This window comes from Chlorocebus sabaeus, chromosome 1, assembly GCF_047675955.1.
Source record: "Chlorocebus sabaeus isolate Y175 chromosome 1, mChlSab1.0.hap1, whole genome shotgun sequence".
Taxonomy (NCBI): Eukaryota; Metazoa; Chordata; class Mammalia; order Primates; family Cercopithecidae; genus Chlorocebus; species Chlorocebus sabaeus.
The window spans coordinates 105847603-105860656 of NC_132904.1; the positions used below are offsets into that span (position 1 = coordinate 105847603).

Here is a 13054-nt window from a genome sequence, read left to right on the forward strand (position 1 = left end):
GTAAAAATGTGATTCTGGGACCAAAGGGTCAACTCTAGAACGAAATCAGACAGCTGGAGAACTGAAGATTCAACTCTTCCTAGGCAAGAGAGAAAGGTTGGTTGCTTGCGGGGGGGGGGGGGGGGGCGTTGGGGGTTGCTCCTCCTAGTTCCGGGGCTGGAGAAGGGCAGCGAACTGGGAAGTGTGTGTCAGAGGCTCGCTATGCTAGGACAAGGTGTTGGGGTGCTAGGGTGGGTGGGGGCCTGAGGGGTGGCTTGGAGCCCTGGCAGTGGCTGCCTGACGTCACCGGCCTCTCTGGCAATAGGCTGCGAGCTCAGCTCCCTGAAGCGGCGGCGAAGGCGGCGGCAGCGGCAGCAGCAGCGCGGCTCGGTCTCTGGCCCATTCACTCCGCGCCTTCTGCAGCCGCCACTGCAGCCGCGCGGCGGGGGCTCCCTCCTTGCAGCCAGCTGGCGGTCCAGGTAAGAGACAAGGTGTGACTAAAGGCTTCTGATGGCCGGGTGGCCTGACGGCCGGGCGCGAGTGGGGAGGACAGCTCACGCGGCCTGTGTAGCCACCCCGGTCATAGCTCCAGCCCCCGGCCCCGGCCTCTGCCCCTGCCCCGGCTTGCTTGCGCGCTGCCTCGCTGCTCCGCAGTGCAACAGTTTGCAGCTGCCGCTTGGGAACAGCAAAGAGGCTCTCCTGCGCGCTGCGGGTCTACCGGCTCCGGTACGCCGGACAAGCCTCCGGGCCTTCGGGCTGGGTCTAGGAAGGACTGAAAGAAGGTCTGTTCCCCAAACTTTGCAGGCGGGAACCCCCCTCTTTCCATTCCAGTTCCTCTAGAAAGAATCAGGCTACTGCCAAGTTGGGGGCATAGAGAGATGGGGAGGAGGGGGCCGTTTGTGGGAATGTGTCAGCTGAGAAAGATGCTTCAGCTGCTTTTTTTTTTTTTTTTTTTTTTTTTTTTTGTTTGGAGAGGGGAGAATGCCAGGGAAGAAGGCTGGAGAAGAGATGGAGCGCGTTCCTGCTCGTCAGCCGCGGTCGCGGACAGAGGCAGAGTGGGATGTGGTGCCAGGGGTATCTCCCTGGGAATGGGACCCAAGGGATCTGACGCCGTCCAGGGAGGGCAAGTCTGGAGGGGGAGGGAAAGGAAGGACTGCGTACCCGGAGCCCGCGCGGTGGCCCGGAGTGGGTGCTGGGAGGGGAGGGATCCAGGCGAAGACATCTACCGAGAGGGCGCAGAAAAGAGGGGAGCCGGAGCTCTGGGAAGTAGGGACTTCAATCCGAAGCGGCTGCTTGTCTGTTGCAATTATAAAGTTGTGAAGGGCGGAAGGGAGGTTGCCGTATCTGCTGAGTAATCTGCACCTCCGCGGTGCCGGCGTAGACCCCATCCTGTCGAGTGGGGTGAGCAGGCTGCTGGTGGCTCTGGTGCACGGCCACGGGCGGGCAGGCTGGGGTCCACTGACCGAAAACACGGGCAGCGCCCAGCTCAGGCAGCGTGCCCAGACGGCCGCTTTGCGGTGGTGGTTGATTCTTCCCGACCGCACTCCCCTGGGCAGCGGTCGAGATTCTAACTAAGCTTTGTGTCTTTGCAGGCTGGTGCCTCCGCGAAGGAAAGGTGCGCGTGTGAAGACGCGTTCCAGGTGGGATCGGCGAGGATCTCTCGGGCGCCGCTCACTCCTTGGTCGCCTTGCTTGCCAGCAGTTGCTCCCTTAGTCCTTGGCTTGCTCGCACACCCACTCCCGCTACAGGGAGCAGTTTTGGGTGGCGTGGGCTCCGTCCTCTTCTTGGCTGGTGGGAACAGTGTGCCCAAGAGGGGAAGCCTAGTGGGCCCGGCCCCTCCCAGCCCCGCGCCAATGAGTGCCAGGGCGCCGAAGGAGCTGAGGCTGGCGTTGCCGCCGTGTCTCCTCAACCGGACCTTTGCTTCCCCCAACGCCAGCGGCAGCGGCAACACGGGTGCCCGCGGCCCAGGCGCAGGTGGCAGCGGCACCTGCATCACGCAGGTGGGACAGCAGCTTTTCCAGTCCTTCTCCTCCACACTGGTGCTGATTGTCCTGGTTACCCTCATCTTCTGCCTCATCGTGCTGTCCCTCTCCACTTTCCACATCCACAAGCGTAGGATGAAGAAGCGGAAGATGCAGAGGGCTCAGGAGGAATATGAGCGGGATCACTGCAGCGGCAGCCGTGGTGGCGGGGGTCTGCTCCGACCTGGCAGGCAGGCCCCAACCCACACAAAGGAAACCCGGCTGGAGAGGCAGCCCCGGGACTCTCCCTTCTGTGCCCCTTCCAACGCCTCGTCGTCCTCCTCTTCGTCCCCTGGCCTCCCGTGCCAGGGTCCCTGTGCTCCTCCGCCTCCACCGCCAGCCTCCAGTCCCCAAGGAGCACACGCAGCTTCCTCCTGTTTGGACACAGCTGGCGAGGGCCTTTTGCAAACGGTGGTACTGTCCTGATCGTCTAGCCCCTCTCGTTCCCCGTCCTTGTTTCCATCATCTTTGCCATCCTTGCTTTTTTCCTCCTTCCTTCCTTTTCCATTTTCCTCTGACCCCTCTTTCCTCTTCCTGGTTTCCTTACCTGCCCTCCCCTTACTCTTGTTTCTCCTCCGCCGAGGCACTGTGCGGTATTTGTAAATATTGGGCGAGGAAAGTCTCGGAAGAAGAAATAACGCTGATAATAATACTTTATTAATATTTATAGTAATTATTATAATACTAATAACACAATCCAAGCGCATGACAAATCACATAATTTCTCATTGTCAATGAAGGATGCATCTTCCCACTCCAATCCGCGCTCCCCTCAATTAGGAGGAGAAACCGCACAAGCTACCAAATATATAAAAGGCATTGATTCCCGAAGCAAAGGGAGGGGAGGGGGCCCGGTAATGTACATAGCTGTCAAGTTAAGGTTTAGTTTCCTTCCTTCCCCCTCTGACCCCTAAGCTTTCACTTTTTCTTTAGCTTCCCTCTCCTCCCCATTCCCACCCTCAGCCGGGCTCAGGCAATAGTATATTATAAAGAAAACGTCTACATTAAGCACCAGGACTGCAAGAGGGCATAAAGAATAGTCCCCAGAAAGTGTTTATGACAGGTACCCCTCGCCAGTCAGCCCATTTCTCACCCTTTGCTTAACTATTACCTATTACCTTTTCCAGGACAGAACCTTTAATTTACTTTTTAAAATGACCCTCGCTGGCCGAGCATAAGTACGTTAAAATCTTTAAATGAGTTTTTTAAAAAAGCTAACGCTTTCACTCCCTGCCCCGCCCCCATCCATACACCTTTGACCTGTGACATTTTCGGGATTTACAGAGGATCTGGGAGCTGTCCAGCCAGGTCTGGTGCTGAAGTCGCCTCACCGTTCTGATTACTTCCTCTAGTTGTGAAGGCGGAGGAGGGGCTGTTTTGGAAAATGACTATTCTGGCTTTTGGTTGGGTTCTTTCTTCTTTTTCTACAATCGAGTTAGCGTGTACTATTGGTTTTCTTATTATTAAACATTGCATAAGTTACCTTTTTTGTAAAAAAAAAAAAAAGTATTAGGTGATGTGCAGTACTGAAAGTGCAGTATCTAACCAACTAGAATGTTTCTGTTTTATTTTTAGAACAAGTGCACCTTTGTTATATATGTATTATATTGGTACCAAATACAGAAAAAAACTATAGTTCTGTACTATGTCCTCCAAACTGTATATTATTGTTCTTAATTTCCAGCTGTTGATATAATGGTTACCACTGGATGAGAAATTCAGTGGTGCAGACCTGGCTTCTGCTGTTTCCAGAAGTGTTCTTTTGTACCTTATTCTGTAGTAGACTGTTATAAAAAGATGACACACATGCTTTTTTTTTTTGCAAATAATAGAAAAAAACACAACCACAGAAACAAATAATGGATGTGCAAGAATGCCATCTATTAAAAACATGGTTAATATTTAAACAGTGCCTGTAGTTCTCCCTGCATGCAGTTACCACCTGGAGGCAGTGGTGTTTGTGCTTGCTTGTACTGTATGTGGTTGGGGATGAGACTGGTGGGGATGTTGGGCAATTTGGATGACAGGACATGCGAATTTCAAGAAAAGTTATATCCAGTAATTACTTATAGGATAAAAATGTTTGCAGCTTGTTTGTTTAGTTACAAATCTGTGCCTGCAGCAAAGGAAAGGCTATCTTTCTCAGTCTGTCCTAACTTCACTGAACATACAAAAACACTGAGAAAATAAGATAAATATTTTATTATTTTCTAATGCCAGACAAGGCCATCTACGTTAGAAAGGGAATTAGTCTATAGTTATTTACCACTTTGTTTCCTTTGGTTGAATGATAGAAGAAGCCAGAAGCATATTACAATATTAGTTATATGCAGTGGCATCTCTTCTTGGAAATCAAGCCTTTGACAACTATTCAAATTTTTGGAAAATGTATGAATGAAAATGATCTGCAAAAAGCTCTACCAAAACAGTCCTTACTACCCTGCAGGGTGTAAGGCAACAGTGCCCCTATGAGCATCCCTCTCCCAAGCAACTGGTTGTTCTAAATTGTCTACTTGGTCCATACATATGTGCTCTTATCCAGAGGAAATATTACCTCTAATATTTTTGGTCATCTATTAAATTGTCCAAGCTCAGTCTGCATCTTTTATAAAAATAATTTAGTAAACTTAATTTTAATCACCCATAAGATAATCACCTTTCCTGAAGCACAGAAGATCATCACTGAGGCATGCCATCTTGTAATATTAGGAAGACCAGGCATAATCTTTGGGTACAATATATTAAACAATGAACCAGTTTTTCTCCAGTGCCTTAGTCACTTCCTAGTAATAGGTAAAAGAGTGCATTAACTCCCTCAGGCCACTAGGGAATCCTTTAGTGCATCAGAGTTCTACATTGTACATCAGAATGACTAAGGCACTGTGAAGAAGAAAGTCCATTAATTTTTGTAGCTTACCCTCATCCAGTGGTAGCTCTTTAATACTTTATTACAGAACGACTTTTGGACTTGAAATTTGAATAGAATCAGGGACCCAGAAGGGAGCTTCGTCATTTCCAATGAGCTCCAATAAGTGCGTGGATATTACTTTCTTCCCCTTATTTGGTGCACTTTCTGCAGTGAATAATTTCCCATTTTATTAAAGCAATAAGATGTTCTGTTGTGAGCAGTGCTGGATAACGATTCCATTTTCTTGGTGCTGAAGCTACGCATATGTTCTTGCCTTATGAATCATAGTATATTCAAGGCATGCAATAATAATCCCCTTCCAAGGAGCAGCCTGTACACTCTGTGGGGTAATTATGAAATTGTCCTACATCATTTTCCCCCAAAGGAATGCAAGGAGCAAGAAAAAGAAAAGCATTATGTATATTGTAAAACAAATGATCTCAATACCTCTCAACATGGGCACACATCTGTAATACACTTTTATTGTGCACCTTTAAATGTGTATGCCTTTCTCCATTAATTGACTGTAGTTTAATATTTTTAATAGTGCTCTGTGTAAAGATGATGCCATTTGTGAGTCAGATTTCATACTGAGCTTAATATACTCAGAACCTAAGCTTCCAGTGGTATCACTTGTGATTTTTTTATGAGATAGAGAATTACATGAAATTCTAGTAAGCCAGTTCCCACACCAAATTATTTCAATAAGCACACATCCAAGCAATTTATACAGACCTCGTTTAAAGCACTGCTTCTTATAGAGCTCAATTGGCAGTCTCGGAAGTTTGGGATGCTACCAACAGGGCATTGAGGTTTTCATTTTTATGAAACAAAAGGCAATCTGGAAATAGCTAAATTTGTTTTAAGGATTTTATTCACTGATGTCCCGTCAAACTAATTGCTTCAAACCCCTATAGCTACAGCTTAACTTCTGCACTTGCTATTCAGTATAAGGTGGCATGCTTGATTCTTATTGTTTTTAAAAATGAGAAAATTTGGAGAGAGAATACTATTATGTCAACTGTACAAGACTCTGAATCTTAAAGACGTAGATGGATATAATCTTTAGACTTTATATACACCCATAGATATGTATTTATATATGCATACGTTTTGTATAAATTTACAATTGACTTTTTGTATTCTCTTTTCTGTCATTACAAGAATGAGATGGAAACCAAAATAGTTGTTCCATCCTCTTATCCAAAGAGGATACTGAAAAGTCAGGTATGTGCATGCACTTATTTCTCTGGGGTCAAATCAGAATGACTTTCTCTTTAATAATGAAAGGGGAGAGTCCTGGTTAGCTTGGAAAACTGGTAATTAGATAAGCTTCCTTTCCTAGGTTAGTGACTCAAATGTAGCAATGATGATAAAGTTATGAACCATATCAATGTGGTCTAAATATCTAGATGGAAAGCAAAAATATCCAGAAGAGGTTTAGGGCCATCTAAACCACAAACCTGGAACCTGGATTGTGGTTTGATGTTTTTCATTTTCAACCTATATGTTGTGTAGAGATACAATTTATATCTGCATAGCTAAAGGTAAAGTGAAAATATGACTATTATCTGTTTAGTTTGATAAATCATTTTTGGATAATATGGGTAAAATTAGCTTTAAGAAACTTCTTTGACATCTGACTTTTCCACCATTTCTATCTGCATCAATTGTATTAATTAGATAATGGTTAAATTTTATTTTTTTATCATGTAGACATATGCTTTAATGCTTTTCTGTGGGTGAAAGTTGAACAGTTGCTAGCTGATATTATATGGAAGTTACAGGTTAAATTAGAACCAGAAATTTTAACATAATCTGATCAGGTTCCTTAGTCCCATTCCCATGTGAATCTGAACTTTGAATTTGAATCTGAAAGGCCTACTTATTTGGGCCATTTTGTATTGGAACTTGTGATTGTGACTCACAGATGTTTCAGTTCATATTAGAATAAATTGCCCAATCTATAAGAGTGTTTAATCATTGGAATGAATGTAAATCTGATTCTGATTTGGTTTGCTATTTATTTGGTAACATTTGAGAAACAGCTAATGTGGCTTGACATCAATACTTATTAATGTCACCAACCTAATAATACAATTGGTGCCATGTATGAATGCTTAGCTGACAATATGAATTTAATTAACTTTATTTGGAGACAATAACTTCTCAAGGAAGTCCTACCTATTTGAGGTAGGGATATTTCCCTTACAGTTGTGATTACAAGGGATTGTTTCTATAGAGAGATTAGCAACAACAACAGTAACAATGATGACAACAACAGAAAAACTGACTTTTGAACTTGAGTATATCCAATAGATAGAAGAAAAAAGATTAGAATTCATGGAAAATTTGTTTTGCTTTTCTATCAATAAAAGAGTTTTCTTGTTAATTGGCTTTTTGGACAGTATTTCCTTACCAATTTAATATATAATATACCAGGATAACATAATTACTTATTCTATTATACTCAGATGCTCAAAGAAATTATATTGTTTTCAAAAAATTTTTATAACTTATCTGCTCTTCCTCACAAACCAACTACATCTTAGAAATGGGATGTGTATAAAATTTAGGACAACCCAACAAACAGTCCAGTATAATAAGGTAGCAGCTCCTTTACACAGATGCTCAGGATCTTGAGGTCATATGCTTAAATTCTCAGATTTCCTCTTTCTCTGCCTCCACTTCTCTAATAGAATATAATCAGGTATATCAGGAAGGGATGTGGCTGACATGATTTTGTGCCAATTAAGGGAAAGGTAGCCTCCAACCCATCTGATGGATCCTAGCTGAACCCTGCTGAAAGGATCTGTTCCCTAGTTTGAAGTGCTATTGTCCTACTGGCTTTTGTGTTGACATTTACCACAGCAATTTTACACCATGGACGTTTGTCCTCCATTTCAAACACATACATCCTGACCCCGGCCATCTATAGGTCCACCAGTGCTCTCACACAATGTCCCCTTCTTGGAGATTCAGGAAGTTCTGGGTGCCCTGCATGCCATGGACCTATTGGTGAAAAGCCTGGGTCTATCTTGGGTTTATTCATCTATCCATCCACCTCCTCCTCCACCTCAATTCTACTAATCTTACTTCATGTTGGGTGGTGCCATGAGGGTTTCTTCTGAGGTCTTGAGACCCAAACTAATATATTTAAGGGAAGGGAGTTTACCATTTATCTCCAATCCTTGAGCTTCTCCAAAGCTATTTAGATGTTTTCAAGCCAACACCACTCCTTTGGCTCCTAAATATATGTGAAGAGGAGCATGAAAGCTTTAATGGCCACCTGCCTCACTTTTCTCTTACTTTTCTCAAAATTGCTCCAAACTGCAAGAAGCAAATATTTCCCTTAATGCCTACTTTTCTCTACCCAAGACTCCTCCTACTATGGTTAGTTTCCTGCTTCTGCAATGGACTTAATCATCTTCTTCCTGATGTCAGCATTATGATTAACTCTTCATGGCAGTTGGACAGGGTGTAAGAGACAAAAAGGTAAGCTTATTAAGAAGGGATCCTAAATCAGGACCTATTTGAAACATTATGCCACACACCATAGTAAATTTCCGTATTCCTACAAGGGACATGTACTCATGATTAAGCTCCTGCCCTCCCCTTTTCCATGAAGGTGGGAGCTTGATTATCTTGATTGTATTTTCATATTAACTTCTACTCAGTTCCTCTAAATTGGCTAGAAAACCTGAGTACTAAACCTTATATCACTCTATGTCCCTAAGAAGGCACAAACTCTACCAAATACTGGACCATTATTTCACCCTATCCCTTACCCTTTAGGAGCTGCAGATTGTGTGTAGGAAATATTTCTCTTAAGCTTGGATAAACTTCGAGTGGATCTTGAATACTGGAGTGGAGATGAATAGCTACTCGATGTAAAGGCAGCAGCAAGTAAAGATTGGTACAACCCTATCCCTAGCCATTGTCCTCTGTATCCCCAGTAGGTATATGTGCTCTAACTTCAGCTGTTTGGCTCAAGAGAGGGATGAGTAGTAACTCAGCTAGCTCTTACAAGACAAGCATGGTTCCATTCCCCAACTCCTTCAATCTCTCTGGGTGGATTAATTTATGAAATATTAACTGTGTATTCTCTTTCTGATTAGTTGTTGAAATTCAGTCACTCTTTCCAGAATATCATCTCCAGATATGTTCCAGGCTTGAATTGATGCTGATAATACTGGGTTTCCCTCTCTCAAAAAGTGGCTCTACCTTTTAAAACTTTACAAAACAAGAAGAAGCTCTTGTGATAACCTTTCTTAACCCTTCTTTTCCAACTTATGCTGAATATCATCTATCTGTGTTTGCAAATCCTGTCTCTTCTTGGATCATGACCTTAACTCAGGATTTTAAATTTTAGCCTAGAGGTTTGTAGTCATTTTGTGGTACAAAATTTTCAGCACATGGAATCTCAAAAATTTAGGAAAGCCGCTACTAACCTCAATGTATTTAGGTGGCAAAAATGCATTGAGATGACAAAAATACTCACTCTTCACATACAGATGTGCAAAACAAATGTGGCTACTTCATTTTCCTATAATTCATCTTATCTTCCTCACAGGGACCTATTTGCTTGGTAGTTTTCTTAAGAAAGTCACCACATTATCAAATTTTCTCTCTTCCCTGTGCCCCTTTCCAAGGCTGTGTCTGGGTATAATTTATGTTATCTCATGGTGGCAGAGGAAAAAGGCTCCTCAGATCTATGCAGAGTTCAAGGAATCCTTGCTGGTTCAACTGGAGAGTGGCCAGTCTGGTTTGCTTCCCAAACTGGTGGCTGCTATGCTACAGCAAGTCCTATCTTGTACCCCCAGTTGGAGCCCAGGATCCTGGACAATTTTCCAGTCTCAAACTTTGAGTCTACCATGGCTTTTTGTTCCAACTGAAGAATTTTGCCATTTTACTGTATTCTAAGCATCCCTGGGCTCCTTTAACTGGGACAAATGGGAATTTCTGGGTTCTATTCAGATGACTAGTAGCCTACTGCCATGACCATCACCCCATTGCCACTGCCTTCTTGTTGGAAACAGGAAAGTACAGTAGCTCTCTCTACTAAGGTTTCCCACTAGTAAAGACATGGATACTTGCGCTAAAGCCCTTACTACCCTCAAAGTTCTCTGGCTTCCGGATCCTATCAGAATGCTTATTATTGGATCCCTCTCTATTGCAACTTTTCTCTGAATCAAGGGGGCTTGGGGAGCAAGAGTCTTACAATTCGTCTTCCTCAGTCATTATTAGACTCCTCTCTCTCCCCTCCCCAAATTACCCAGGACTGGAAAGGATAGACTTTTCTATGTGGTCCCTTAAGGACTTCCTTTAGTACAAAGGTGTAATCAGACAGGAAAGTGTAGATTTGGGGCTTTTTGCTTTCTACACACTACATTCTATACATTGACTGTAGCTTCACGGCTGTCTTAAAATGGAAACTAGAATGTGGAAGAGAGATAAATGAGCCCACATGGGAAGGCATGTCAGAAATATTTTGTTAGTTACACTTGAATATACATAGGTGATTATTTCAAATTGCATGGTAGGAATTCAATGACGATGGAAATAACAGTTTCCCCCTTTGCTTGCCAAAGTATGAACCCTTAATTCCGTATGAACTAAGTTAAAAGCTTAGTTCCTGTGATTAATGTATCTTCTGGCAAGCACCCTTGAGAAAGATCATAACTGCCAGCAGTCTTTGCACCTCCATATGGATTGGCCTTTTTTAGGGATCCCCTGATGGAAAGGAGAGGAGGGAGTACAGGTCACTCAGTTCCAAAGGGAGTAAAGAACAAAGAAAGGGGAGTAAAGAACAAAGAAAGGAGAGGCAGAGAAAGGCTCACTTCTCTACCTTTGCCTTGTGGCAAAAGCTTCCCTGGGGCATCCTTCCCACACCCACCATCACAAGTTTTCCTGGTGGGAGATGCATAAAAGATTGTGCTCTACAAGTGGAAATTGGCCATACTGTGTGGCAGGATTATTTTCAGGGTCTACCTTTGTTACTTCTGTTCTTAAACTTTTAGGTAGTTTCATTTCTTTGTCCCAGGGAAACTGTCCTATTACTGACAGTTGTCAATCAGCCTGCAGTCCTTGCTGTTATGACCACATTCTGATAACAAATTAGCTAATCCTTGCTTGACCACTGACTAGGTGTCATTGACTGCTACATGTATCCAGTTGAAGAGATAATCCCTTTGAACCCTTCAGCTCTAATATTGAGAGTTTATTCAGTCAACAGATATTTATTGTAAGCCAAATATATGGCAGACATCATTTTGTCCCAGAAATGCAGCCGTAAACAATTTAAGCAAATGTCCTGCCCTCACGGGGGTTTCTTCTAGTGCAGAGAGACAATAAACAAAACACCTAAGTAAGTTCTGGAGTACATTACAGAGAGAAAAGTACTATGAAGACAAAGAGGGGAAGGGCGGGGTGGGGTGGGGGTGTGGTTTTTAAAGAGGGTGGTTAGAGACAGCCTCTGATATTTGAGCAAAGACTTGAAGAAGCCAGGCAGATGTAAGGTTTAATTGAATAAAAATTGTTTGTATAGAAGAATTTTTGAAAACTAATTTCACCTAGCCTCCTAATTTTATAAATGAGCAAATTGGATTTTGGTAAGAAGAAGGCAAAAAAACTTACGCTTACGGAACATTGTGTCAGGTACTGACACTCCCAAACTAGAGAGGAGTGATGAAATCTGCTGGTACTTTGAGTAGTTTGTAGTCTAATTAACCAATAAATTTAAATTTGATTCAAGTGTGGTAATAAATGTGTGAAAAAGTACTTCAAAGCACAAAGGAGTAACAACTAAGTCTATCTGGGAAGGTTAGGAAAAGGTTTCCCATATTTCAGTTGGGTTTTGAGGGATAAGCAGCAATTCACCAAAATAAGAAAAAGCTTTTGAGGCAGGAGCAAAAGCACATACAAAAACACAGAGATAAGAGTATTCTATATATTTACACAAGCGTTATGCTGTTCATACTGGGATTGTCAAAAGAGAAATCTGAAAAGTAAAACCAAGCCAGATCATTAAGGGCTCTGCAAGGGCAGCTTTTAAAGATATGCCTTTTCTGTTGTTGGTGGGGAATTAGTGAGAAATTTTGAATATAGAGCTGAGTTATAGATTTGGGTTTATTATACATTAGGAGGATCACTGTATGGAACAGATATAATGGTGATTAAGACATGATATGAAGCAGCTGCAATAATCCTGTGACACAGGATGAGAGATTGAACCAATGGATATGGGGATGAAAAATAAGGGCATATTCAAGTGCATGTTAGGTTATGGAACTGGTGGGGTTGGTGATTCATAGACGCATGGTGTGAGGGAAAAGAGCAAAAAGGGGAGGAAAGGGCAGAGAATAGATTTATGTTTTCTATTTTGTGGCTCAAAGCAACCCCAGTTGGGTGCTGTTTATCTGTCATGACTTGGTGTCAAAGTTAATAAAAGGGAGTTCAAAGGAAGGTTCTGGGCTTTGCTGGCACAGCCTTTGATGAGTTTGTCCCCAGACCACGTTCAGAATGTGGTGAAGCATAGCTCTACGGAGCAGTCTGCAATTTGCTGTGTGAGCTTCACTAAGTAGCATTGTCACCATCTTGTAGTTACTGATAACCACTACTCATAGTCTGTCATGTTGAAGGAGGGCTCCATATGTCTGGAAGTGTGTGTTCTGACATTATCTGCTAGGCCATTTGTTGCAATTCTGAGGCATGCCTGCATGGAATCATGACATTACACAGGATCTACTATAAACCTCACTTTACTCTCTTGGAATACAGTGATCAGATAGGACCCCATTGACAGGAATAAGAATCAATATACTGCTGAGAAGGAACCCATGGTGTTGGTGAAGATGTTGAAAAGCCAACACAGCCAGTAATGTGGAGAAATGGCCTGGGTTCAAATCTTGACTCTGACACTTGGTAGGTATGAGACCTTGGAGAAGTTTCTGAACTTCTCCATGCTTTAGTTTTATGAAGGTTTATTGTGTGGATTAAATTAGAAAACATATGCAAATATCTAACAATAGTGGGCAATGAGTGTATGGTAGTCCCTGTTCTGGCTTCTTTTATGAGGATTGGTTGGGGAAGGGAAGGAGTAATTTTCTGGTAGATGATTAATAGCAAACTCATGTTCTTTGTGCTC

At 43.1% G+C, this 13054-nt stretch overlaps 1 protein-coding gene across 1 annotated transcript; it reads left to right on the top strand.

Moving 5' to 3' along the window:
- Positions 1–268: 268 nt before the first annotated feature.
- C1H11orf87 (chromosome 1 C11orf87 homolog) lies at positions 269–8391 on the top strand. The gene is made up of 2 exons (XM_008020773.3): positions 269–458; positions 1572–8391. Exon 2 carries the CDS (start codon positions 1833–1835, stop codon positions 2424–2426), a length of 594 nt encoding a protein of 197 aa, XP_008018964.3. The 5' UTR covers positions 269–458; positions 1572–1832; the 3' UTR covers positions 2427–8391.
- Positions 8392–13054: the final 4663 nt, after the last annotated feature.